Here is a 27,076-nt window from a genome sequence, read left to right on the forward strand (position 1 = left end):
GGGGGGCTTTCGCTCCCGCTCCTCTCATACTGGATGGTCGGTGGGCCAGCTGCTGCGGCCCTGTCCGCCACACAATGACGGCCACTGTAGTGGGCTTTTCGGGGAGTGGAAGCCTGGGAGATGACTCACAGCGAGGAATGAAGGAACAGAGGGAGACGAGAGGGAGAGGCTGCAGAGTTTTGAGGGAAATAAAAAGTCAGGAGTGAGAAGAAGAGGGGTGTCGAGCCGCCCCGTGGCTGAAGTTGTGCGTTTGATCTGCTCTGAGTCAGCGCTAACGCCTCCTCCACCTCATTCTTTCCCTTTCTTCTCCAACTCTGCTCCTTTTGATGCCTCCGTCTCAAACTGCTTGTCCGTCTGTGATGCTCGACTCGTGGCCGCCAGCCTCAGAGCCATGAGAAGTGGAAAATGTGTCGTTCCGTCGCTGCTGGGGGAAGTTTTGTCAGTTCACAATAAAACCGTACCAACAGAATTCCAAAGCAGCTCATCTGGAGCGTGCAGACACTAAGAAAGTCCCGAACTAACCCCTCTCTCTCTCTCTCTCTCTGGTTTCTCTTTCAACCACCAGTGAGGACGGCAAGATTCTCCCAGGAGCCGGCAGACCAGTCGGTGGTGCGGGGCCAGAGGGTGATCCTGTCCTGTGTTGTCTTCAACTACTCCGGCATTGTTCAGTGGACCAAAGATGGGCTGGCTCTGGGCATCGGAGAGGACCTCCGGGGTGAGCCGCCACGCGCCGTCCCCAGGCCTCCATGCCTGCATGAGACTCTGAAGGTTTTCTGGGAGATAGCTTTGGACTGAAACTGCTGACGGGCAGCTCTTCATGCTTTTTAAGCTCTGGAAGCTGAAATGTTGGAAAATAAGAATATGCTGACCATTTAGTCAGAGTTTTGCTTTGCTGTGGCACCCAGCTCAAACTAGAGGCCTCGACTTGATGCCAACACAGAGAAAAGCTGGAAGTGAACCAGCAGAGTGGGCCCGGAGCTACATGCTAATGCCAGTGACATATTTACAGTGAATTACAACCGCAGGACGAGCCGTTCTGCGATGTGGCTGCACAGAAAACACTTTTCCCAGCCTGAGCCACCCTGCAACGCCACCACTCGTTAGCATGAGGAAAACGGAAACAGCTGCAAGCTGCTTGTAAATTATATATGAAAATGAAACATGCTAGCAGGGAAAAGCCTCATGCATGTCGTACGCCTGATAAAAACACAGTCAGCGAATCAGCTGACTGTCTAGAAGCTCCGCCAGCGTGTTGGTCTGGATCCTTAACTTACCGATGTAGGACTGAAACATAATTAATTTAATGATTAATTAATCTGCCCAATAACCTTGTGATTAATTGATGAATAGCTTGTCTAAAAATATATGTTGGTGTTCACGTGTTTCTTCTATTTCACCAACAGCTGGAGTTTAACTAAACATTTTGTCCCATAGAATTTACATCCATGATGCCCAAAAAGTGGGGACAAAGTGTAAAATATGCAATAAAAACAAGTCATCTAGATGTCTCGTATATCAATATTTTATCCCTGGTATGAACAACGTAGCAGGTGATGGAACTGAGACATTTTTACATTTCATGGAAAATAGGCTGGTTATGAATCTGATGGCAGCAATGCGTCTGTAAAACGTTGGAACATGGGGAACAAAAAGATGGAAACTGGAGGAGCGTTTGATAACTAATCAGGTTAACCGGCAACAGGTCAGCGCCATGACTGGGTGTAAAAGGAGCATTTCAGAGAGGCAGAGTCTCTCAGATGGGAAGATGGACAGAGATTCACTAGTCAGAGACAAACTGGGTCTAAAAGTTGTAGAACAATTTCAGAACATATGTATATATATACATATATATATATATATATATATATATATATATATATATATATATATATATATATATATATATATATATATGCATATGTATACCAAAACAGCAAAAAAAAAAAAAAAGTTGAATAAACAGATATATTTAAAAGTACAGCAGAGTCGGCAAGCTGTGGGCTATTGGACCATGAGCACATATTGTTCTGCAGTTACTGTAAGGAAGGAGCAGCGGGAGCCTCTCCCGTCCTAAAGCACTCCCAGGCAGCCAGTCTCAGTCGGCTCCGGCTGCAGGTCAATGTAGAATAACTGCAGTAGGTTGTGGAAGTTCACCTAAACATAGTTTATACCGTTGTCAGTGACAACTGGCTGCATTATTTTCCTATACATAGTTCGGCCAGTTAAACACTGTAATATCCCTCCGTTACGGGGCGTTACCATAGCAACACGTTAACCAGCTGGTTCAGATCAGCCGTCTTTTAACAGGTGAATGAGAGAAACGCGCTGCAGCCTGACAGCGGTTCTTTGGTATAAAACGTACATCCAGACCAACGTAAAATAGTTCCTTTATAAGCGGTAAAAGCGGATTAAACAACTCGGAACCGTCCATTAGACGGTTATAATGCACGACACAGCGTCCAGAACACCACGACGTTCAGCGTTGTTTAAAAATACTGGATAATTGTGTTAAATAATCGAGTCTCAATTTCAGTCAAAATAACGAGCAGCCCTAGTCTCCGTCTCACTGCAGTACCAGTAAAGAGCTGTGAACTGGGCAGCTTTACTGGTCGTTACATTTACAAATACTCCAAGCTTTTTTACAAAACGATCCATATTATCCTGTGTGATTAATAACCTTTAGTAGTTCCCAACCTTTAGTAGTCCATAGGAAAGCATCTCTATGTTTTCTCCACCACTGCACTTGAAGAGCGACTCGAATGATTATCCAGGCCGAGCGGTTTCTGATTCATTTTCACTCGATCAGCGAGTTTATTAATTATCCAAAGTCGTGGGTAGAATTTACCCCGCGGTGTGGGAAGTGTCCCTTCTGAACATCAGTGCAGTGTTAGGACGACACTGCGTGTTTGTATCTAATGTATGCTGACAAATGGCTCTCGTAGCTGGATGTTGTACTTCCAGCCGGACTGAGTAAGCGCAGCGCGAGTTAAGGGGGGCGTGCTGCCGCGTTACGGTCATGTGACACCTCATCTGTCACAGCAGAGACCCCGTCACAACCTATTTGTGGTGAAATGTGCAGATATTTCGGTTGACCTCCGTGTTTGATGGGAACTTCTCGGCTCCCTCGGGCGCGTTTTTGCAGACTGACACCCCTCAGTCGGCCGCGGAGCGTCGGATCATCACCTCTGTCAGAAAGGCTCGGCACACACCGGCTAATGTGTGTTCTGGAAAGCACCTCGCTGGTCTCTCTCCGCCGTGTCTCTGGTGGGTTTCCACTCTGATTTTGTCAACTTCGACACAACTTGGGTCGAATGACTCATCTCACTGCTGAGTTACAACATTTGCAGAATTGCACTGATGAGGCCAGAGGGACTGATGGGGGGGTTGAGCAATTACTGGTCAAAACATGTGGGCATATTTTTAACTGATTGGCTTAGAGGGTGGCGGTGTGTGTGTGTGTGTGTGTGTGTGTGTGTGTGGGGGGGGGGGGGGGGGGGGGGGGGGGGGGGGGGGGGGGTACATCATTCTTTTCGTGCGCTGGCTGTGTATTTGTTATTGTTTGCCTGTGGAGACTGGCTGCTTTCCCTGCTCTGGACGGCTCTCTCTTTCCCTTCTCCATGGCGACGTGCGTCCTCCTCTCCTCCTTTCCCTGCCACGGCGTCTCTCCGTGACCTCCTCTCAGAAGATCCCCTGTTCCTCTCCGTCCCTTACTGCTCTCCTCTTTCCTCCTTTGCTGCGCTGAGCCCTCGCTCACATTCTCCTTTTAACTCTTCTCTCATCAGCTTCTTGCCTGACTCTGCTGACTTCCTGCACTCGTCTTTGCATCCCTTCTTCCTCTTCTCCTGCATGTCTGCATCCTTCTCTTTGCTCCCTCTCCAGTTTAATTATATTATTACTGGAATGTTCTGCTACTTGAAGCCAGAGCTTTTAAAAACATGGAAATGAACGCTGTCCTTGTGTGTGTGTGTGTGTGTGTGTGTGTGTGTGTGTGTGTGTGTGTGTGTGTGTGTGTGTGTGTGTGTGTGTGTGTGTGTTGAACCCTGACCACACACCCGCCACGCTACTTTTCATACGCTGTCTTGCCCTTCAACATTTGGCGTGCAAATGCATGTATATGGAAGGCACGCACATGCACTAATGCACACAGAAGCAAGGACACGCAAGGTTAGGCAGAGCTGCAGAGAGGCGGCACATGTGAAGCGGCAGCTGAGAGTTTCACATGTGATCCAGTCTGGGCAGCAAGTCGGAACTCTGCAGCGACTGGAGTCGGTTTGAGTTCTCTGAAACGCTTCTGTCATAATGCATGCGCCCCCCAACGCGCCCGCTAGAGGAGAGCGTGGACGCCACCTGATGGCGAGAATGCACGGCAGCGACACAGCTGGACTGGGGGAGGGGAAGACATGATTGGAAAAGGCTGTGTGTGTGTGTGTGTGTGTGTGCGTGTTTAAGTGTTTATTTTCGTGCACATCGGTCGCATGATGTGGCGCCGCATCTCCCTTAGGCTGATGCTACAACAGTGTTTTACCTCTTTGGTGACACAGTTTGGATGTTTTCTAAACAGCAAGGCAAAGCGTAACAATCTGCGTGGTGTCGCAGGCCACAGGGGTGTGCGTGTGTGTGTGTGTGTGTGTGTGTGTGTGTGTATGGTTATGTATGTTATCTGTTAGTATGAGGTAAAACTGAACTGTTTCTCTGTTTTAAACTCACATAAAATGGAAGTTTTTCTTTGTAAAACGTGTGTGTGTGTGTGTGTGTGTGTGTGTGTGTGTCAGCCTGGCCCAGGTACCGCGTGCTGCGAGTCCAGGAACTGGGCCAGTACAACCTGGAGATCCTGTCAGCAGATCTGTCCGATGACTCCCTGTACGAGTGCCAGGCCCCCGATGCCGCTCTGAGGTCCAGGAGGGCCAAACTCACCGTCCTCAGTATGTTTTGGATTCTCTGTTAGTCTGTGGGAGCGATACGACACGGTGTGTTTCTAACCACACTCTCCCTCTGCACCAGTTCCCCCAGATGACCCAGTGATCGATGGGGGTCCAGAGGTCCTGCTGAACGCGGGGGAGTCCTACAACCTCAGCTGTGTGTCTCGAGGGGCAAAACCACCTTCCATGATCGAGTGGCTTAAAGATGGCCTGCCTGTGGAGGGAGCCGTCAGCACAACTGTGAGTTTAGGAGAAAGCGACCTGCACACGCTTACATACGTTCATGAGTCTTATCAACATTTCCCTCCGTTGTCTAACCACCAGGAGGTGCTTCCAGACAGGAAGAGGGTGACCACACGTAGCTACCTTCCCGTCCAGCCCATTGACACTGACACTGGGAGGAACTACAGCTGCATGGCCTCCAACCTGGCTGTTCCCACTGGCAAAAGCACAACCGTCACCCTTAACGTGCACCGTAAGCAGCGTTGCTCCTGAATACCAGGCTCCGGTTTTCTGATTGATTCTGTTATTTGTTTGAACTACATGCTCAATGGCCACTTTTTTAGCACAACAATACCGTGTTGGATCCTCTTCTTCTTCCAGCACAACCTTAATTCTTGGTGTAACAGAACTTCAGAAGTTGTGGGAAATATTCCTCAGAAACTTTAGTCCATATTAACATGAAGACTCTCACAGTTGCTGCAGATTGGTTGAAAATCTCCCGTTCCACCTCATCACCATGAGAATCTCCCGTTCCACCTCATCACCATGAGAATCTCCCATTCCACCTCATCACCATGAGAATCTCCCGTTCCACCTCATCACCATGAGAATCTCCCGTTCCACCTCATCACCATGAGAATCTCCCGTTCCACCTCATCACCATGAGAATCTCCCATTCCACCACATCGCCATGAGAATCTCCCGTTCCACCTCATCACCATGAGAATCTCCCGTTCCACCTCATCACCATGAGAATCTCCCGTTCCACCTCATCACCATGAGAATCTCCCGTTCCACCTCATCACCATGAGAATCTCCCGTTCCACCTCATCGCCATGAGAATCTCCCGTTCCACCTCATCGCCATGAGAATCTCCCGTTCCACCACATCGCCATGAGAATCTCCCGTTCCACCACATCGCCATGAGAATCTCCCGTTCCACCACATCGCCATGAGAATCTCCCGTTCCACCTCATCACCATGAGAATCTCCCGTTCCACCTCATCACCATGAGAATCTCCCGTTCCACCTCATCACCATGAGAATCTCCCGTTCCACCTCATCACCATGAGAATCTCCCATTCCACCTCATCACCATGAGAATTTCCCGTTCCACCTCATCACCATGAGAATCTCCCGTTCCACCTCATCACCATGAGAATCTCCCGTTCCACCTCATCACCATGAGAATCTCCCGTTCCACCTCATCGCCATGAGAATCTCCCGTTCCACCACATCGCCATGAGAATCTCCTGTTCCACTTCATCACCATGAGAATCTCCCGTTCCACCTCATCACCATGAGAATCTCCCGTTCCACCTCATCACCATGAGAATCTCCCATTCCACCTCATCACCATGAGAATTTCCCGTTCCACCTCATCACCATGAGAATCTCCCGTTCCACCTCATCACCATGAGAATCTCCCGTTCCACCTCATCACCATGAGAATCTCCCGTTCCACCTCATCACCATGAGAATCTCCCGTTCCACCTCATCAAGATGAGAATCTCCAGTTCCACCTCATCACCATGAGAATCTCCCGTTCCACCTCATCATGATGAGAATCTCCCGTTCCACCTCATCGCCATGAGAATCTCTCGTTCCACCTCATCAAGATGAGAATCTCCCATTCCACCTCATCACCATGAGAATCTCCCGTTCCACCTCATCACCATGAGAATCTCCCGTTCCACCTCATCACCATGAGAATCTCCCGTTCCACCTCATCACCATGAGAATCTCCCGTTCCACCTCATCACCATGAGAATCTCCCGTTCCACCTCATCAAGATGAGAATCTCCCGTTAAACCTCATCACCATGAGAATCTCCCGTTCCACCTCATCACCATGAGAATCTCCCGTTCCACCTCATCACCATGAGAATCTCCCGTTCCACCTCATCAAGATGAGAATCTCCAGTTCCACCTCATCACCATGAGAATCTCCCGTTCCACCTCATCACCATGAGAATCTCCCGTTCCACCTCATCACCATGAAAATCTCCCGTTCCACCTCATCACCATGAGAATCTCCCATTCCACCTCATCACCATGAGAATCTCCCGTTCAACCTCATCACCATGAAAATCTCCCGTTCCACCTCATCAAGATGAGAATCTCCCGTTCCACCTCATCACCATGAGAATCTCCCGTTCCACCTCATCACCATGAGAATCTCCCGTTCCACCTCATCATGATGAGAATCTCCCGTTCCACCTCATCAAGATGAGAATCTCCCGTTCCACCTCATCACCATGAGAATCTCCCGTTCCACCTCATCATGATGAGAATCTCCCGTTCCACCTCATCATGATGAGAATCTCCCGTTCCACCTCATCGCCATGAGAATCTCTCGTTCCACCTCATCATGATGAGAATCTCCCGTTCCACCTCATCACCATGAGAATCTCCCATTCCACCTCATCACCATGAGAATCTCCCGTTCCACCTCATCACCATGAGAATCTCCCGTTCCACCTCATCACCATGAGAATCTCCCGTTCCACCTCATCACCATGAGAATCTCCCGTTCCACCTCATCAAGATGAGAATCTCCCGTTCCACCTCATCAAGATGAGAATCTCCAGTTCCACCTCATCAACATGAGAATCTCCCGTTCCACCTCATCACCATGAGAATCTCCCGTTCCACCTCATCACCATGAGAATCTCCCGTTCCACCTCATCACCATGAGAATCTCCCATTCCACCACATTGCCATGAGAATCTCCCATTCCACCACATTGCCATGAGAATCTCCCGTTCCACCTCATCACCATGAGAATCTCCCGTTCCACCTCATCACCATGAGAATCTCCCGTTCCACCTCATCACCATGAGAATCTCCCGTTCCACCTCATCACCATGAGAATCTCCCGTTCCACCTCATCACCATGAGAATCTCCCGTTCCACCTCATCACCATGAGAATCTCCCGTTCCACCTCATCACCATGAGAATCTCCCGTTCCACCTCATCACCATGAGAATCTCCCGTTCCACCTCATCAAGATGAGAATCTCCAGTTCCACCTCATCACCATGAGAATCTCCCGTTCCACCTCATCACCATGAGAATCTCCCGTTCCACCTCATCACCATGAAAATCTCCCGTTCCACCTCATCACCATGAGAATCTCCCATTCCACCTCATCACCATGAGAATCTCCCGTTCAACCTCATCACCATGAAAATCTCCCGTTCCACCTCATCAAGATGAGAATCTCCCGTTCCACCTCATCACCATGAGAATCTCCCGTTCCACCTCATCACCATGAGAATCTCCCGTTCCACCTCATCATGATGAGAATCTCCCGTTCCACCTCATCAAGATGAGAATCTCCCGTTCCACCTCATCACCATGAGAATCTCCCGTTCCACCTCATCATGATGAGAATCTCCCGTTCCACCTCATCATGATGAGAATCTCCCGTTCCACCTCATCGCCATGAGAATCTCTCGTTCCACCTCATCATGATGAGAATCTCCCGTTCCACCTCATCACCATGAGAATCTCCCATTCCACCTCATCACCATGAGAATCTCCCGTTCCACCTCATCACCATGAGAATCTCCCGTTCCACCTCATCACCATGAGAATCTCCCGTTCCACCTCATCACCATGAGAATCTCCCGTTCCACCTCATCAAGATGAGAATCTCCCGTTCCACCTCATCAAGATGAGAATCTCCAGTTCCACCTCATCAACATGAGAATCTCCCGTTCCACCTCATCACCATGAGAATCTCCCGTTCCACCTCATCACCATGAGAATCTCCCGTTCCACCTCATCACCATGAGAATCTCCCATTCCACCACATTGCCATGAGAATCTCCCATTCCACCACATTGCCATGAGAATCTCCCGTTCCACCTCATCACCATGAGAATCTCCCGTTCCACCTCATCACCATGAGAATCTCCCGTTCCACCTCATCACCATGAGAATCTCCCGTTCCACCTCATCACCATGAGAATCTCCCGTTCCACCTCATCACCATGAGAATCTCCCGTTCCACCTCATCACCATGAGAATCTCCCGTTCCACCTCATCAAGATGAGAATCTCCCGTTCCACCTCATCATGATGAGAATCTCCCGTCCCATGGGAACCAGTAGGGGGTCACTGTTGTCATTCTATGCTCTCCAACCTCAGACCAGTCTAACTGGCACCAAGAACCATGCCAAGTTAAAAAGTCACTTCAGGAAGTCGTCTTGATCACACCTACATGAGTAAATGCATCAACCTGCTGCAATTTGATTGGCTAATTAGATATTTGCATAATCAAGCAGTTGAATGGTTGTACCTAATAAAGTTGCCATGAATGCATCTGGATGAAGGGAAAAGAAAAGGGACGTTTGATGAGGTCTTAATTGTAGTAAATGAAGGAAAACCAGTCGTGTTAAACATGTAACAGCCGCCTCCACATAAAGGCTTTTTTAACCTGCATGGCGGCCATTTTGCATGGAATAATCCTCTGAATAGCAGCATATATTGTAAATATTGTAAGGTCTCATGTATGTGTGTCTACCTCACAGATCCACCTATAGTGACCTTGTCCATTGAGCCTCGTTCTGTCCTGGAAGGGGACAGAGTCACCTTCACCTGCCAGGCTCATGCCAACCCTCCTATCATGGGCTACAGGTTTGCTTCCTTCTCTTTTCTCTCTAGTTGCAAAACGAAAAACTTCTCAACTTTAAGTTCTCGTTAAAAAGCAAAAGAGACACCAGCAACGTAGTGTGTCTGAACTGCAGGTGGGCCAAGGGTGGTGTGGTGCTACAGGGCGCCAGGGAGAGTGTGTTCACCACCAAAGCCGACCACTCCTTCTTCACCGAGCCCGTCTCCTGTCTGGTTTTCAACGCTGTTGGAAAGACCAACGTCAGCATCCTGGTGGACGTTCACTGTGAGTCAGCCAGCTTGTTCAGTCACGCACATCAGCCTGGAGTCAGACGGAGGAAATGCTTCACTGTTGCATCACAAAACCCCTCACACCATCCCTCTCTCAATCTGCCTCCAGTTGGTCCCATCCTGCTGGTGGAGCCGCAGCCAAAAACAGTCGATGTGGACTCTGACGTCACCCTCAACTGCAAGTGGGCCGGAAACCCGCCACTCACACTCACCTGGTTTAAGAAGGGTTCAAACATGGTAAGAAGCTTCCTGGTGACAGAGAGCATCCTGCTACAGAGGACTGAATTAGCTGAATCAGGCTTTGATTGGATGATAAACAATTGGATATTAAAACATAGACTGCAGTGGATGTAAAAAGTTTACCAACTCCTGTTAAAATATTACAAAACTGAACTAAATAGTTTCCAAACTTTTCCCACTTTTAATGGGAAAACTCACCAGATCTGTCAGTGGGGTGTAGAAAACATAAAAAGTTTAATAAGCTCGTTGCATCTATGAACGTGTTGCTGTTCGTGTGTGTAGTAGATAAATAAAATACCCATGAAGAACATAAATGGTCCGGGACATGAAATGGTCATAAAATGGTTGTGAAATAGTCATAAAATGGTCATGCAATTGTCATGGTCATGAAATGGTCATGGCCATGAAATGATCATGAAATGTCATGAAATGGTCATAAAATGGTCATGCAATTGTCATGGTCATGAAATGGTCATGGCCATGAAATGATCATGAAATGTCATGAAATGGTCATAAAATGGTCATGCAATTGTCATGGTCATGAAATGGTCATGGCCATGAAATGATCATGAAATGTCATGAAATGGTCATAAAATGGTCATGCAATTGTCATGGTCATGAAATGGTCATGGCCATGAAATGATCATGAAATGTCATGAAATGGTCATAAAATGGTCATGGTCGTGAAAAGGTCATAAAATGGTCATGCAATTGTCATGGTAATGAATTGGTCATGAAATGATTATGATCATGAAATGGTCATGAAATGATTATGAGAAATCAAAATCAAAAAGTGTCGGTCGTTGACAGATGTGGCATCACTATAAAAAATCCTTTAAATAAAACATTTGCTTCATCATCTCATATGTTTCTGTATACATGCACTTTGTGATTTCTCTTACTGCCTCATGAGCATATTAAGCGTTTAAATAATTGATTTAATGATTGATTTTGGATTGAGATGCCCATTCTGTCTAGCTGCTTGAGAAAAGTCCAGAATGGCTGATGTGAGCGCAGGGAATTAAATCTCTGTGGTTGGACTTGTTTCAAGTGTTTCTCTTTGGCTCGCAACATATTTAACATCACACATCGTTTTGCCCATGGATTTGGTTGCTAGGCAACTATATAACCATGTGATAGGTTAAAGCGGATGTGCATGTTCGGGTCAGAGTGGTGTCACATAAATTGTAAAATGAATAAGTTATGCACGTGGAGTGGACTCAGAACAGCCTCTCCGATGCAGATTCCTACTTAGTTTCGGCTTTTCTGGATTAAATCCTTGTTTATGTTTGTGTTTTTTTGTTTTTCACTCCTTTGCAGGTGCTGAGTAACAGCAACCAGCTGTACCTGAAGTCGGTGAGCCAGGCGGATGCTGGCCAGTACGTTTGTAAGGCCATCGTCCCCCGGATTGGCGTAGGCGAGACCGAGGTCACGCTCACGGTCAACGGTCAGAGAAGATCCTGTTTAACCTCATTCTGCTTGTAGATGTATACCTTTGGCTTGTCAACAAAATAAAGTTTGCATGTTTGAATGTTGAGCATTTTGTAAAATAATAATTCATTAAAAGGTTTTTAAACAGGTTTTTTTTAAAAAAGACAGTAGGTCGACTTTTCACATTTATTTAATCTTTTATTTTATCACATTTTAATTCATTAAAATTTGATTCTATTCCATCGTAGTTCATTATTTAGTTCTGTTTTATTTTATATTTATTTCATTTTAATTTAATTAAATATTTGATTTGATTCAATTAGATTTTTTTTGTGGAGTTTTACATAATTTTATCTGATTACTTCTTATTGTTTGATTTGGTCCTGTTATCTAGTGTTATTTCATTTATATTTTCAAGTAATTTATTTATGTTCTTTAAAATTTTCATATATTTTTACAAGTTTTTATTCAGTTTTTTTTATTTGTTCTATGAATTTTTTAATTTCACCTAATTTTTTATTTTATTCTATTTTACGTTTTGTTTTGTTTTAATTCAGAAAAGCTTTTTTAAATATTTAATTTGAATAGAAATTATTTTATTTTATTTTTCAATATTTTATTAGATTTTTTAAAGTTTGATTTGATTTTGTTCTGTTGTTTATTTTAGTTATTTTTATTTTCCTTTTTTTTTTTTTTTTATTACATTTTGAATAACTTCTTGTGCAATTTATTGTGTTGTTCAATTTTAGCAAATAGAATCAAAATTTATTTCTATTTTGCTTTTTATGCCAGAGGGATAAAATATTATTTATTTGACTGTCTCTATTTATTTATTTATTTATTTATTTATTTATTCATTCATTCATTCATTCATTCATTCATTCATTCAGTTAGGTAATTAGTTATTATATGTTCCCTCATCTTGTCCCATCAGGTCCGCCCATCATCTCCAGCGAACCGGTCCAGTATGCTGTGAGGGGGGAGAGGGGGGAGGTGAAGTGCTACATCGCCAGTACTCCTCCTCCAGATAAAATAGTAAGTGAGAAAAAGGACTAAGATGAATGAAAGCTTTTACATTTTTACATCCTTCAGACTGGAATGATCCGAACCGAAGAAAAGCTTCAGCAGGAGGTTCCACTTCCAGTTGCGTTTTAATGTCGGCGTACCTTTACCTGAACGGCGTCACCGCTGCGTGGAAACGCCGTTAGACCCCGCCCCCTTTTCTTTCTGAGCGGTGACTCAGCCTCCACCTCTCCCAGAATGTTCCTCCATCCCATCACATGAACCCAGCAGGGCTAGCCCTGAGCTGTCCGCTTTTAGCTATGCGTCAGAAAGCAGCAACGGCAGCGTGGGTCACCCCCCCATCCCCCGCCGCTGTGACTGATCCGGCCTGACTCGCTCTAATGCGCGTGGCGAAGGTCTGGGACGGAAAGAGATTTATAAAATATAAAGGAGCGGGGATGAACAGTTGTCCCTGTAAACGCCACTGGCAGGAGATTCTCCTTCTCTGCAATAAGTGGGCAGATTATAGGAACATGTGGGCTTATGCATAATTAACTGCCCTACTACAGTACTTCAGAGCTGAATAATAAAGCTGCTTTTAGTGGCTTTAAAGGTGCAGAATGAGCTCTGTTCCTGCCAGCTCAGTCACCCACTGTGCAGTTTGCATGTTCGCGTGAGTCCACACTGATGGGTCTGCTGCAGTAGCTGCATTGGATGGATGTGAGCTCTTATTTTCTAATGTGTTTGCATTAAAAAAACATCCCAAAGCCCGCTTACACACCTGTTTCTGCATGTGTTGTTTGTTTGTGCAGCCCCAAAACAAGCGAAATGCTTCCACTTAAACAGAATTTTTTGGCTTTGTGTCGACTTTGTGGAGTCAGGCTGTCATTTCAGCCTTCAGACTGAACCTTCCACACTGCTGGAGCTGCAACATATGGTCTGAAATGATGCATAAAGCTGCCTCAGATGGTGAAACACACTGGGGAGCACACGCTGTGTAAATGCAGAGAGTGTGGCACGTGTTGCATCGGAGTTCCAACCTACATGCTGCTGATTGGCTGCTGCGTTGGGCTGCAGGTGTGGGCGTGGAAGGAGAACGTGTGGGAGAAGGAGAAGGGGACGCTGCTGGAGAGGTACACGGTGGAGCAAAGCAAGTCAGCGGCAGAGGGCGGCGGCGTCCTCTCCACCCTCACCATCAACAACGTGATGGAGTCCGACTTCCTGTCCACGTACAACTGCACGGCCTGGAACGCCTTCGGCCCGGGCACCATGATCATCACGCTGGAGGAGAAAGGTGAGCTGAAGCCTTTTGGTGTGTGAGAGCCGTGGCGAGAGGAGGTCTGGACTTCGTCATCACTGCTTTATCTGTGCAGACGACGTTCCGGTGGGGATCATCGCCGGCGGGACGGTGGGATCCACCATCCTCCTCTTCATCTTCCTGCTGGTGCTTGTTCTCATCTTCTACCGGCAGCGCAAAGGCAGTGAGTCACACTCTCGCAAGCTTTGACACAGATTGAGAAACGGAGGTGCTTTTCGTGGAGGCTGAAACTCTTCTCAGAGTCCAGTTTTCTTCCCGGGTCCCCCTCCGCGTGACGGACAGGCGTGTGTTTTACAGCTGCATTCATCCTGCCCTGCTTTGCTTCCAGGCCGGCGCGGGGTCACGCTGGGCAAGCCCGACATCAAGGTGGAGACCATAAACAAGGAGACCCACAGCTTGGAGGAGGACTCCGGCAGCGTGTCCACAGCTTCGCGCATGGTCAAGGCCATGTACTCGGTGAGCAGCCGCGGGATGTTTGTGTTTGTCTTGGACTCGCAGCCTGTAGCTGCAGAGAAAAACACCGTCTCTCTGCTCAGCTGCACCTTCTTGACTAAAACTCTTGTTTCCACTTTAAAAGCTCCTTTTTAACGCCGTTTTGTCTTTCCTCTCACACTCTGTTGCCTCCTTCCCCGTTCTGTTCCGTTATGGCTCCTTCTTCTCCCTTTTTTTTTGTTTTGTTGTTTGACGGTTTAGTTTCTCCCCTCTGTGTCCTTCTCTCCCTCCAATCAGCCTTTTAAAGATGACATAGAGCTCAAGTCTGACCTCCGCAGTGACACCCTGGACACCCGCCAGGAGTATGACCTGAAGGTGAGATCATCCAGATGACAGAATGAGTCAGTTTCATCAGTCCACAGCGGACTTCTCTCTCCTCCAAACTGATTTTAAAGTCTGTTTTTATATCTTGGGAATTGGAAAGTTGTGTTTCCGTAGCGATGAATCTTTTATATGTTGTGGCGTTGTGAGGTTGGGCTCAGGTGATGAATGCATTTTCACCCAGAAAGCTGCCAAAATGTTCCTCTGAATAATCTGCGAGGCAAACAGACCTGCCTCCTCCAGCTGGAGCGCTGCCTCGGATCACTTTGAAGAAACATGAATCCGCTGCAGGAGGGGGTCGAATCGCCCTGAGAGTCGCCTCGGCCAGGCTGCTTTTCAGCTTGCTTCTCCTGCTTTCACTCGCTGTTTTCTCCCTTCCTGTTACACCGAAGCGGTGAAACCTGATTGGATGTGAGAGCAGAAGGGATTCGTCCTGCTGAACAGTTCAGGGACGAGACAAGAAATCTGAGCAACAGCGAGAACAACATTTTCATGTTTTTACTGTTGAGAAAAAACAAAGGAAAAGTTGAGTATTTTTGGGCTAACAAGACGCACAGAGTGCAGTCAGTCTGCAGTCAGCACGCAGTCAGTCTGCAGTCAGCACGCAGTCAGCCTGCAGTCAGCCTGCAGCCAGTCTGCAGTCAGCACGCAGTCAGCCTGCAGTCAGCCTGCAGTCAGCACGCAGTCAGTCTGCAGTCAGCACGCAGTCAGTCTGCAGTCAGCCTGCAGTCTGCACGCAGTCAGTCTGCAGTCAGCCTGCAGTCAGCACGCAGTCAGTCTGCAGTCAGCACGCAGTCAGTCTGCAGTCAGCCTGCAGTCAGCACGCAGTCAGTCTGCAGTCAGCACGCAATCAGTCTGCAGTCAGCCTGCAGTCAGCACGCAGTCAGCCTGCAGTCAGCACGCAGCCAGTCTGCAGTCAGCCTGCAGTCAGCCTGCAGTCAGCACACAATCAGTCTGCAGTCAGCACGCAGTCAGCCTGCAGTCAGCACGCAGTCAGTCTGCACGCAGTCAGTCTGCAGTCAGCCTGCAGTCAGCACGCAGTCAGTCTGCAGTCAGCACGCAATCAGTCTGCAGTCAGCCTGCAGTCAGCACGCAGTCAGCCTGCAGTCAGCACGCAGCCAGTCTGCAGTCAGCACGCAGTCAGCCTGCAGTCAGTCTGCAGCCAGCCTGCAGTCAGCCTGCAGTCAGCACGCAGTCAGCCTGCAGCCAGTCTGCAGTCAGCCTGCAGTCAGCACGCAGTCAGTCTGCAGTCAGCCTGCAGCCAGTCTGTAATCAACACGCAGTCAGTCTGCAGTCAGCCTGCAGTCAGTCTGCAGTCAGTCTGCAGTCAGCCTGCAGTCAGCACGCAGTCAGTCTGCAGTCAGCCTGCAGTCAGCACGCAGTCAGTCTGCAGTCAGCCTGCAGTCAGCACGCAGTCAGTCTGCAGTCAGCCTGCAGCCAGTCTGCAATCAACACGCAGCCAGTCTGCAGTCAGCCTGCAGTCAGCACGCAGTCAGCCTGCAGTCAGCACGCAGTCAGTCTGCAGTCAGCACGCAGCCAGTCTGCAGTCAGCACGCAGTCAGCCTGCAGTCAACACGCAGTCAGTCTGCAGTCAGCACGCAGCCAGTCTGCAGTCAGCACGCAGTCAGCACGCAGTCAGTCTGCAGTCAGCACGCAGTCAGTCTGCACGCAGTCAGTCTGCAGTCAGTCTGCAGTCAGCACGCAGTCAGTCTGCAGTCAGCACGCAGCCAGTCTGCAGTCAGCACGCAGTCATTACGCAGCCAGTCTGCAGTCAGCATGCAGTCAGCCTTCAGTCAGCCTGCAGTCATCACGCAGCCAGCCTGCAGTCAGCACGCAGCCAGTCTGCAGTCAGCACGCAGTCAGCCTGCAGCCAGTCTGCAGTCAGTCTGCAGTCAGCCTGCAGGCAACCTGCAGTCAGCACGCAGCCAGTCTGCAGTCAGCACGCAGTCAGTCTGCAGTCAGCACGCAGCCAGTCTGCAGTCAGCACGCAGTCAGCCTGCGGTCAGCCTGCAGTCAGCCTGCAGTCAGCCTGCAGTCAGCACGCAGTCAGCCTGCAGTCAGCACGCAGCCAGTCTGCAGTCAGCACGCAGTCAGCCTGCAGTCAGCCTGCAGTCAGCACGCAGTCAGTCTGCAGCCAGCCTGCAGTCAGCCTGCAGTCAGCCTGCAGTCAGCACGCAGTCAGTCTGCAGTCAGCACGCAGCCAGCCTTCAGTCAGCCTGCAGTCAGCACGCAGTCAGTCTGCAGTCAGCCTGCAGTCAGCACGCAGTCAGTCTGCAGCCAGCCTGCAGTCAGCCTGCAGTCAGCCTGCAGTCAGTCTGCAGTCAGCACGCAGCCAGTCTGCAGTCAGCACGCAGTCAGCCTGCAGTCAGCCTGCAGTCAGCACGCAGTCAGTCTGCAGTCAGCACGCAGTCAGTCTGCAGCCAGCCTTCAGTCAGCCTGCAGTCAGCACGCAGTCAGTCTGCAGTCAGCCTGCAGTCAGCACGCAGTCAGTCTGCAGCCAGCCTGCAGTCAGCCTGCAGTCAGCCTGCAGTCAGTCTGCAGTCAGCACGCAGCCAGTCTGCAGTCAGCACGCAGTCAGCCTGCAGTCAGCACGCCGCCAGTCTGCAGTCAACACGCAGCCAGTCTGCAGCCAGTTTGCAGTCAGCCTGCAGTCAGCACGCAGTCAGTCTGCAGCCTGCCTGCAGTCAGCCTGCAGTCAGCACGCAGTCAGTCTGCAGTCAGCCTGCAGTCAGCCTGCAGTCAGCACGCAGCCAGTCTGCAGTCAGCACGCAGTCAGCACGCAGTCAGCCTGCAGTCAGCACGCCGCCAGTCTGCAGTCAACACGCAGCCAGTCTGCAGCCAGTTTGCAGTCAGCCTGCAGTCAGCACGCAGTCAGTCTGCAGTCAGCCTGCAGTCAGCCTGCAGTCAGCACGCAGTCAGTCTGCAGCCAGCCTGCAGTCAGCCTGCAGTCAGCACGCAGTCAGTCTGCAGTCAGCCTGCAGTCAGCACGCAGCCAGTCTGCAGTCAGCACGCAGCCAGTCTGCAGTCAGCACGCAGTCAGTCTGCAGTCAGCACGCAGTCAGTCTGCAGTCAGCACGCAGTCAGTCTGCAGTCAGTTTGCAGTCAGCCTGCAGTCAGCACGCAGTCAGTCTGCAGTCAGCCTGCAGTCAGCCTGCAGTCAGCACGCAGTCAGTCTGCAGCCAGCCTGCAGTCAGCACGCAGTCAGTCTGCAGTCAGCCTGCAGTCAGCACGCAGCCAGTCTGCAGTCAGCACGCAGCCAGTCTGCAGTCAGCCTGCAGTCAGCACGCAGTCAGTCTGCAGTCAGCACGCAGTCAGTCTGCAGTCAGCACGCAGTCAGTCTGCAGCCAGTCTGCAGTCAGCCTGCAGTCAGCACGCAGTCAGCCTGCAGTCAGCCTGCAGTCAGCACGCAGTCAGTCTGCAGTCAGCACGCAGCCAGCCTGCAGTCAGCACGCAGCCAGTCTACAGTCAGCACGCAGTCAGCCTGCAGGCAGCCTGCAGCCAGCCTGCAGTCAGCCTGCAGTCAGCCTGCAGTCAGTCTGCAGTCAGCCTGCAGCCAGCACGCAGTCAGCCTGCAGTCAGCACGCAGTCAGCCTGCAGTCAGCACGCAGTCAGTCTGCAGTCAGCCTGCAGTCAGCCTGCAGTCAGCACGCAGTCAGTCTGCAGCCAGCCTGCAGTCAGCCTGCAGTCAGCACGCAGTCAGTCTGCAGCCATCCTGCAGTCAGCACGCAGCCAGTCTGCAGTCAGCACGCAGTCAGTCTGCAGTCAACACGCAGCCAGTCTGCAGCCAGTTTGCAGTCAGCCTGCAGTCAGCCTGCAGTCAGTCTGCAGTCAGCCTGCAGTCAGCCTGCAGTCAGCACGCAGTCAGTCTGCAGCCAGCCTGCAGTCAGCCTGCAGTCAGCACGCAGTCAGTCTGCAGTCAGCCTGCAGTCAGCCTGCAGTCAGCACGCAGCCAGTCCGCAGTCAGCACGCAGTCAGTCTGCAGTCAGCACGCAGTCAGTCTGCAGTCAGCACGCAGTCAGTCTGCAGTCAGTTTGCAGTCAGCCTGCAGTCAGCACGCAGTCAGTCTGCAGTCAGCCTGCAGTCAGCACGCAGTCAGTCTGCAGCCAGTCTGCAGTCAGCCTGCAGTCAGCACGCAGTCAGTCTGCAGTCAGCCTGCAGTCAGCAGGCAGTCAGTCTGCAGCCAGCCTGCAGTCAGCCTGCAGTCAGCACGCAGTCAGTCTGCAGTCAGCCTGCAGTCAGCCTGCAGTCAGCACGCAGCCAGTCTGCAGTCAGCACGCAGCCAGTCTGCAGTCAGCACGCAGTCAGTCTGCAGTCAGCACGCAGTCAGTCTGCAGTCAGCACGCAGTCAGTCTGCAGTCAGTTTGCAGTCAGCCTGCAGTCAGCACGCAGTCAGTCTGCAGTCAGCCTGCAGTCAGCCTGCAGTCAGTCTGCAGTCAGTTTGCAGTCAGCACGCAGTCAGTCTGCAGCCAGCCTGCAGTCAGCCTGCAGTCAGCACGCAGTCAGTCTGCAGTCAGCCTGCAGTTTGCCTGCAGTCAGCACGCAGCCAGTCTGCAGTCAGCACGCAGCCAGTCTGCAGTCAGCCTGCAGTCAGCACGCAGTCAGTCTGCAGTCAGCACGCAGTCAGTCTGCAGTCAGCACGCAGTCAGTCTGCAGTCAGTCTGCAGCCAGTCTGCAGTCAGCCTGCAGTCAGCACGCAGTCAGCACGCAGTCAGCCTGCAGTCAGCCTGCAGTCAGTCTGCAGTCAGCCTGCAGTCAGCACGCAGTCAGCCTGCAGTCAGCCTGCAGTCAGTCTGCAGTCAGCCTGCAGCCAGCACGCAGTCAGCCTGCAGTCAGCACGCAGTCAGTCTGCAGTCAGCACGCAGTCAGCCTGCAGTCAGCACGCAGCCAGCCTGCAGTAAGCCTGCAGTCAGCACGCAGTCAGTCTGCAGTCAGCACGCAGTCAGCCTGCAGTCAGCACGCAGTCAGCCTGCAGTCAGCACGCAGTCAGTCTGCAGTCAGTTTGCAGCCAGCCTGCAGTAAGCCTGCAGTCAGCACGCAGTCAGTCTGCAGTCAGCACGCAGTCAGCCTGCAGTCAGCACGCAGTCAGCCTGCAGTCAGCACGCAGCCAGTCTGCAGCCAGCACGCAGCCAGTCTGCAGTCAGCACGCAGTCAGTCTGCAGCCTGCCTGCAGTCAGCCTGCAGTCAGCACGCAGTCAGTCTGCAGTCAGCCTGCAGTCAGCCTGCAGTCAGCACGCAGTCAGCCTGCAGTCAGCACGCCGCCAGTCTGCAGTCAACACGCAGCCAGTCTGCAGCCAGTTTGCAGTCAGCCTGCAGTCAGCACGCAGCCAGTCTGCAGTCAGCACGCAGTCAGCACGCAGTCAGCCTGCAGTCAGCACGCCGCCAGTCTGCAGTCAACACGCAGCCAGTCTGCAGCCAGTTTGCAGTCAGCCTGCAGTCAGCACGCAGTCAGTCTGCAGTCAGCCTGCAGTCAGCCTGCAGTCAGCACGCAGTCAGTCTGCAGCCAGCCTGCAGTCAGCCTGCAGTCAGCATGCAGTCAGTCTGCAGTCAGCCTGCAGTCAGCACGCAGTCAGTCTGCAGTCAGCACGCAGTCAGTCTGCAGTCAGCACGCAGTCAGTCTGCAGCCAGTCTGCAGTCAGCCTGCAGTCAGCACGCAGTCAGCACGCAGTCAGCCTGCAGTAAGCCTGCAGTCAGCACGCAGTCAGTCTGCAGTCAGCACGCAGTCAGCCTGCAGTCAGCACGCAGTCAGCCTGCAGTCAGCACGCAGCCAGCCTGCAGTCAGCACGCAGCCAGTCTGCAGTCAGCACGCAGTCAGCCTGCAGGCAGCCTGCAGCCAGCCTGCAGTCAGCCTGCAGTCAGCCTGCAGTCAGTCTGCAGTCAGCCTGCAGCCAGCACGCAGTCAGCCTGCAGTCAGCACGCAGTCAGTCTGCAGTCAGCACGCAGTCAGCCTGCAGTCAGCACGCAGTCAGCACGCAGCCAGCCTGCAGTCAGCACGCAGTCAGTCTGCAGTCAGCACGCAGTCAGTCTGCAGTCAGTCTGCAGCCAGTCTGCAGTCAGCCTGCAGTCAGCACGCAGTCAGCACGCAGTCAGCCTGCAGTCAGCCTGCAGTCAGTCTGCAGTCAGCCTGCAGTCAGCACGCAGTCAGCCTGCAGTCAGCCTGCAGTCAGTCTGCAGTCAGCCTGCAGCCAGCACGCAGTCAGCCTGCAGTCAGCACGCAGTCAGTCTGCAGTCAGCACGCAGTCAGCCTGCAGTCAGCACGCAGTCAGTCTGCAGCCAGCCTTCAGTCAGCCTGCAGTCAGCACGCAGTCAGTCTGCAGTCAGCCTGCAGTCAGCACGCAGTCAGTCTGCAGCCAGCCTGCAGTCAGCCTGCAGTCAGCACGCAGTCAGTCTGCAGTCAGCACGCAGCCAGTCTGCAGTCAGCACGCAGTCAGCCTGCAGTCAGCACGCCGCCAGTCTGCAGTCAACACGCAGCCAGTCTGCAGCCAGTTTGCAGTCAGCCTGCAGTCAGCACGCAGTCAGTCTGCAGCCTGCCTGCAGTCAGCCTGCAGTCAGCACGCAGTCAGTCTGCAGTCAGCCTGCAGTCAGCACGCAGCCAGTCTGCAGTCAGCACGCAGTCAGCACGCAGTCAGCCTGCAGTCAGCACGCCGCCAGTCTGCAGTCAACACGCAGCCAGTCTGCAGCCAGTTTGCAGTCAGCCTGCAGTCAGCACGCAGTCAGTCTGCAGTCAGCCTGCAGTCAGCCTGCAGTCAGCACGCAGTCAGTCTGCAGCCAGCCTGCAGTCAGCCTGCAGTCAGCACGCAGTCAGTCTGCAGTCAGCCTGCAGTCAGCACGCAGCCAGTCTGCAGTCAGCACGCAGCCAGTCTGCAGTCAGCACGCAGTCAGTCTGCAGTCAGCACGCAGTCAGTCTGCAGTCAGCACGCAGTCAGTCTGCAGTCAGTTTGCAGTCAGCCTGCAGTCAGCACGCAGTCAGTCTGCAGTCAGCCTGCAGTCAGCACGCAGTCAGTCTGCAGCCAGCCTGCAGTCAGCACGCAGTCAGTCTGCAGTCAGCCTGCAGTCAGCACGCAGCCAGTCTGCAGTCAGCACGCAGCCAGTCTGCAGTCAGCCTGCAGTCAGCACGCAGTCAGTCTGCAGTCAGCACGCAGTCAGTCTGCAGTCAGCACGCAGTCAGTCTGCAGCCAGTCTGCAGTCAGCCTGCAGTCAGCACGCAGTCAGCACGCAGTCAGCCTGCAGTCAGCCTGCAGTCAGCACGCAGTCAGTCTGCAGTCAGCACGCAGTCAGCCTGCAGTCAGCACGCAGTCAGCCTGCAGTCAGCACGCAGCCAGCCTGCAGTCAGCACGCAGCCAGTCTACAGTCAGCACGCAGTCAGCCTGCAGGCAGCCTGCAGCCAGCCTGCAGTCAGCCTGCAGTCAGCCTGCAGTCAGTCTGCAGTCAGCCTGCAGCCAGCACGCAGTCAGCCTGCAGTCAGCACGCAGTCAGCCTGCAGTCAGCACGCAGTCAGCACGCAGCCAGCCTGCAGTCAGCACGCAGCCAGTCTGCAGTCAGCACGCAGTCAGTCTGCAGTCAACACGCAGCCAGTCTGCAGCCAGTTTGCAGTCAGCCTGCAGTCAGCCTGCAGTCAGTCTGCAGTCAGCCTGCAGTCAGCCTGCAGTCAGCACGCAGTCAGTCTGCAGCCAGCCTGCAGTCAGCCTGCAGTCAGCACGCAGTCAGTCTGCAGTCAGCCTGCAGTCAGCCTGCAGTCAGCACGCAGCCAGTCTGCAGTCAGCACGCAGTCAGTCTGCAGTCAGCACGCAGTCAGTCTGCAGTCAGCACGCAGTCAGTCTGCAGTCAGTTTGCAGTCAGCCTGCAGTCAGCACGCAGTCAGTCTGCAGTCAGCCTGCAGTCAGCACGCAGTCAGTCTGCAGCCAGTCTGCAGCCAGCCTGCAGTCAGCCTGCAGTCAGCACGCAGTCAGTCTGCAGTCAGCCTGCAGTCAGCAGGCAGTCAGTCTGCAGCCAGCCTGCAGTCAGCCTGCAGTCAGCACGCAGTCAGTCTGCAGTCAGCCTGCAGTCAGCCTGCAGTCAGCACGCAGCCAGTCTGCAGTCAGCACGCAGCCAGTCTGCAGTCAGCACGCAGTCAGTCTGCAGTCAGCACGCAGTCAGTCTGCAGTCAGCACGCAGTCAGTCTGCAGTCAGTTTGCAGTCAGCCTGCAGTCAGCACGCAGTCAGTCTGCAGTCAGCCTGCAGTCAGCCTGCAGTCAGTCTGCAGTCAGTTTGCAGTCAGCACGCAGTCAGTCTGCAGCCAGCCTGCAGTCAGCCTGCAGTCAGCACGCAGTCAGTCTGCAGTCAGCCTGCAGTTTGCCTGCAGTCAGCACGCAGCCAGTCTGCAGTCAGCACGCAGCCAGTCTGCAGTCAGCCTGCAGTCAGCACGCAGTCAGTCTGCAGTCAGCACGCAGTCAGTCTGCAGTCAGCACGCAGTCAGTCTGCAGTCAGTCTGCAGCCAGTCTGCAGTCAGCCTGCAGTCAGCACGCAGTCAGCACGCAGTCAGCCTGCAGTCAGCCTGCAGTCAGTCTGCAGTCAGCCTGCAGTCAGCACGCAGTCAGCCTGCAGTCAGCCTGCAGTCAGTCTGCAGTCAGCCTGCAGCCAGCACGCAGTCAGCCTGCAGTCAGCACGCAGTCAGTCTGCAGTCAGCACGCAGTCAGCCTGCAGTCAGCACGCAGTCAGTCTGCAGCCAGCCTTCAGTCAGCCTGCAGTCAGCACGCAGTCAGTCTGCAGTCAGCCTGCAGTCAGCACGCAGTCAGTCTGCAGCCAGCCTGCAGTCAGCCTGCAGTCAGCACGCAGTCAGTCTGCAGTCAGCACGCAGCCAGTCTGCAGTCAGCACGCAGTCAGCCTGCAGTCAGCACGCCGCCAGTCTGCAGTCAACACGCAGCCAGTCTGCAGCCAGTTTGCAGTCAGCCTGCAGTCAGCACGCAGTCAGTCTGCAGCCTGCCTGCAGTCAGCCTGCAGTCAGCACGCAGTCAGTCTGCAGTCAGCCTGCAGTCAGCACGCAGCCAGTCTGCAGTCAGCACGCAGTCAGCACGCAGTCAGCCTGCAGTCAGCACGCCGCCAGTCTGCAGTCAACACGCAGCCAGTCTGCAGCCAGTTTGCAGTCAGCCTGCAGTCAGCACGCAGTCAGTCTGCAGTCAGCCTGCAGTCAGCCTGCAGTCAGCACGCAGTCAGTCTGCAGCCAGCCTGCAGTCAGCCTGCAGTCAGCACGCAGTCAGTCTGCAGTCAGCCTGCAGTCAGCACGCAGCCAGTCTGCAGTCAGCACGCAGCCAGTCTGCAGTCAGCACGCAGTCAGTCTGCAGTCAGCACGCAGTCAGTCTGCAGTCAGCACGCAGTCAGTCTGCAGTCAGTTTGCAGTCAGCCTGCAGTCAGCACGCAGTCAGTCTGCAGTCAGCCTGCAGTCAGCACGCAGTCAGTCTGCAGCCAGCCTGCAGTCAGCACGCAGTCAGTCTGCAGTCAGCCTGCAGTCAGCACGCAGCCAGTCTGCAGTCAGCACGCAGCCAGTCTGCAGTCAGCCTGCAGTCAGCACGCAGTCAGTCTGCAGTCAGCACGCAGTCAGTCTGCAGTCAGCACGCAGTCAGTCTGCAGCCAGTCTGCAGTCAGCCTGCAGTCAGCACGCAGTCAGCACGCAGTCAGCCTGCAGTCAGCCTGCAGTCAGCACGCAGTCAGTCTGCAGTCAGCACGCAGTCAGCCTGCAGTCAGCACGCAGTCAGCCTGCAGTCAGCACGCAGCCAGCCTGCAGTCAGCACGCAGCCAGTCTACAGTCAGCACGCAGTCAGCCTGCAGGCAGCCTGCAGCCAGCCTGCAGTCAGCCTGCAGTCAGCCTGCAGTCAGTCTGCAGTCAGCCTGCAGCCAGCACGCAGTCAGCCTGCAGTCAGCACGCAGTCAGCCTGCAGTCAGCACGCAGTCAGCACGCAGCCAGCCTGCAGTCAGCACGCAGCCAGTCTGCAGTCAGCACGCAGTCAGTCTGCAGTCAACACGCAGCCAGTCTGCAGCCAGTTTGCAGTCAGCCTGCAGTCAGCCTGCAGTCAGTCTGCAGTCAGCCTGCAGTCAGCCTGCAGTCAGCACGCAGTCAGTCTGCAGCCAGCCTGCAGTCAGCCTGCAGTCAGCACGCAGTCAGTCTGCAGTCAGCCTGCAGTCAGCCTGCAGTCAGCACGCAGCCAGTCTGCAGTCAGCACGCAGTCAGTCTGCAGTCAGCACGCAGTCAGTCTGCAGTCAGCACGCAGTCAGTCTGCAGTCAGTTTGCAGTCAGCCTGCAGTCAGCACGCAGTCAGTCTGCAGTCAGCCTGCAGTCAGCACGCAGTCAGTCTGCAGCCAGTCTGCAGCCAGCCTGCAGTCAGCCTGCAGTCAGCACGCAGTCAGTCTGCAGTCAGCCTGCAGTCAGCAGGCAGTCAGTCTGCAGCCAGCCTGCAGTCAGCCTGCAGTCAGCACGCAGTCAGTCTGCAGTCAGCCTGCAGTCAGCCTGCAGTCAGCACGCAGCCAGTCTGCAGTCAGCACGCAGCCAGTCTGCAGTCAGCACGCAGTCAGTCTGCAGTCAGCACGCAGTCAGTCTGCAGTCAGCACGCAGTCAGTCTGCAGTCAGTTTGCAGTCAGCCTGCAGTCAGCACGCAGTCAGTCTGCAGTCAGCCTGCAGTCAGCCTGCAGTCAGTCTGCAGTCAGTTTGCAGTCAGCACGCAGTCAGTCTGCAGCCAGCCTGCAGTCAGCCTGCAGTCAGCACGCAGTCAGTCTGCAGTCAGCCTGCAGTTTGCCTGCAGTCAGCACGCAGCCAGTCTGCAGTCAGCACGCAGCCAGTCTGCAGTCAGCCTGCAGTCAGCACGCAGTCAGTCTGCAGTCAGCACGCAGTCAGTCTGCAGTCAGCACGCAGTCAGTCTGCAGTCAGTCTGCAGCCAGTCTGCAGTCAGCCTGCAGTCAGCACGCAGTCAGCACGCAGTCAGCCTGCAGTCAGCCTGCAGTCAGTCTGCAGTCAGCCTGCAGTCAGCACGCAGTCAGCCTGCAGTCAGCCTGCAGTCAGTCTGCAGTCAGCCTGCAGCCAGCACGCAGTCAGCCTGCAGTCAGCACGCAGTCAGTCTGCAGTCAGCACGCAGTCAGCCTGCAGTCAGCACGCAGCCAGCCTGCAGTAAGCCTGCAGTCAGCACGCAGTCAGTCTGCAGTCAGCACGCAGTCAGCCTGCAGTCAGCACGCAGTCAGCCTGCAGTCAGCACGCAGTCAGTCTGCAGTCAGTTTGCAGCCAGCCTGCAGTAAGCCTGCAGTCAGCACGCAGTCAGTCTGCAGTCAGCACGCAGTCAGCCTGCAGTCAGCACGCAGTCAGCCTGCAGTCAGCACGCAGCCAGTCTGCAGCCAGTTTGCAGTCAGCCTGCAGTCAGCACGCAGTCAGTCTGCAGCCTGCCTGCAGTCAGCCTGCAGTCAGCACGCAGTCAGTCTGCAGTCAGCCTGCAGTCAGCACGCAGCCAGTCTGCAGTCAGCACGCAGTCAGCACGCAGTCAGCCTGCAGTCAGCACGCCGCCAGTCTGCAGTCAACACGCAGCCAGTCTGCAGCCAGTTTGCAGTCAGCCTGCAGTCAGCACGCAGTCAGTCTGCAGTCAGCCTGCAGTCAGCCTGCAGTCAGCACGCAGTCAGTCTGCAGCCAGCCTGCAGTCAGCCTGCAGTCAGCATGCAGTCAGTCTGCAGTCAGCCTGCAGTCAGCACGCAGTCAGTCTGCAGTCAGCACGCAGTCAGTCTGCAGTCAGCACGCAGCCAGTCTGCAGTCAGCCTGCAGTCAGCACGCAGTCAGCACGCAGTCAGCCTGCAGTAAGCCTGCAGTCAGCACGCAGTCAGTCTGCAGTCAGCACGCAGTCAGCCTGCAGTCAGCACGCAGTCAGCCTGCAGTCAGCACGCAGCCAGCCTGCAGTCAGCACGCAGCCAGTCTGCAGTCAGCACGCAGTCAGCCTGCAGGCAGCCTGCAGCCAGCCTGCAGTCAGCCTGCAGTCAGCCTGCAGTCAGTCTGCAGTCAGCCTGCAGCCAGCACGCAGTCAGCCTGCAGTCAGCACGCAGTCAGTCTGCAGTCAGCACGCAGTCAGCCTGCAGTCAGCACGCAGTCAGCACGCAGCCAGCCTGCAGTCAGCACGCAGTCAGTCTGCAGTCAGCACGCAGTCAGTCTGCAGTCAGTCTGCAGCCAGTTTGCAGTCAGCCTGCAGTCAGCACGCAGTCAGCACGCAGTCAGCCTGCAGTCAG

General features: G+C 53.3%; 1 protein-coding gene across 3 annotated transcripts in view; it reads left to right on the forward strand.

Annotated features, from left to right (window-relative positions):
- Positions 1 to 27,076, forward strand: part of kirrel1a (kirre like nephrin family adhesion molecule 1a) — a 64,908-nt gene that overhangs the window by 19,538 nt on the left and 18,294 nt on the right. Inside the window, exons 2-14 of one of the 3 annotated variants that reach the window (XM_079257385.1) lie at positions 566 to 715; positions 4,773 to 4,922; positions 5,002 to 5,159; positions 5,244 to 5,394; positions 9,678 to 9,783; positions 9,894 to 10,042; positions 10,157 to 10,284; positions 11,608 to 11,734; positions 12,653 to 12,753; positions 13,798 to 14,014; positions 14,094 to 14,201; positions 14,367 to 14,494; positions 14,732 to 14,845. In XM_079257385.1, the coding sequence (XP_079113511.1) occupies positions 566 to 715; positions 4,773 to 4,922; positions 5,002 to 5,159; positions 5,244 to 5,394; positions 9,678 to 9,783; positions 9,894 to 10,042; positions 10,157 to 10,284; positions 11,608 to 11,734; positions 12,653 to 12,753; positions 13,798 to 14,014; positions 14,094 to 14,201; positions 14,367 to 14,494; positions 14,732 to 14,845 (1,787 nt within the window). The remainder of the gene's footprint in view (positions 1 to 565; positions 716 to 4,772; positions 4,923 to 5,001; positions 5,160 to 5,243; positions 5,395 to 9,677; positions 9,784 to 9,893; positions 10,043 to 10,156; positions 10,285 to 11,607; positions 11,735 to 12,652; positions 12,754 to 13,797; positions 14,015 to 14,093; positions 14,202 to 14,366; positions 14,495 to 14,731; positions 14,846 to 27,076) is intronic. The other 2 variants (XM_079257386.1, XM_079257387.1) reach the window with 2 other exon arrangements.

Source organism: Telmatherina bonti (genome assembly GCF_933228915.1).
Source record: "Telmatherina bonti genome assembly, chromosome: 18".
Lineage (NCBI taxonomy): Eukaryota > Metazoa > Chordata > Actinopteri > Atheriniformes > Telmatherinidae > Telmatherina > Telmatherina bonti.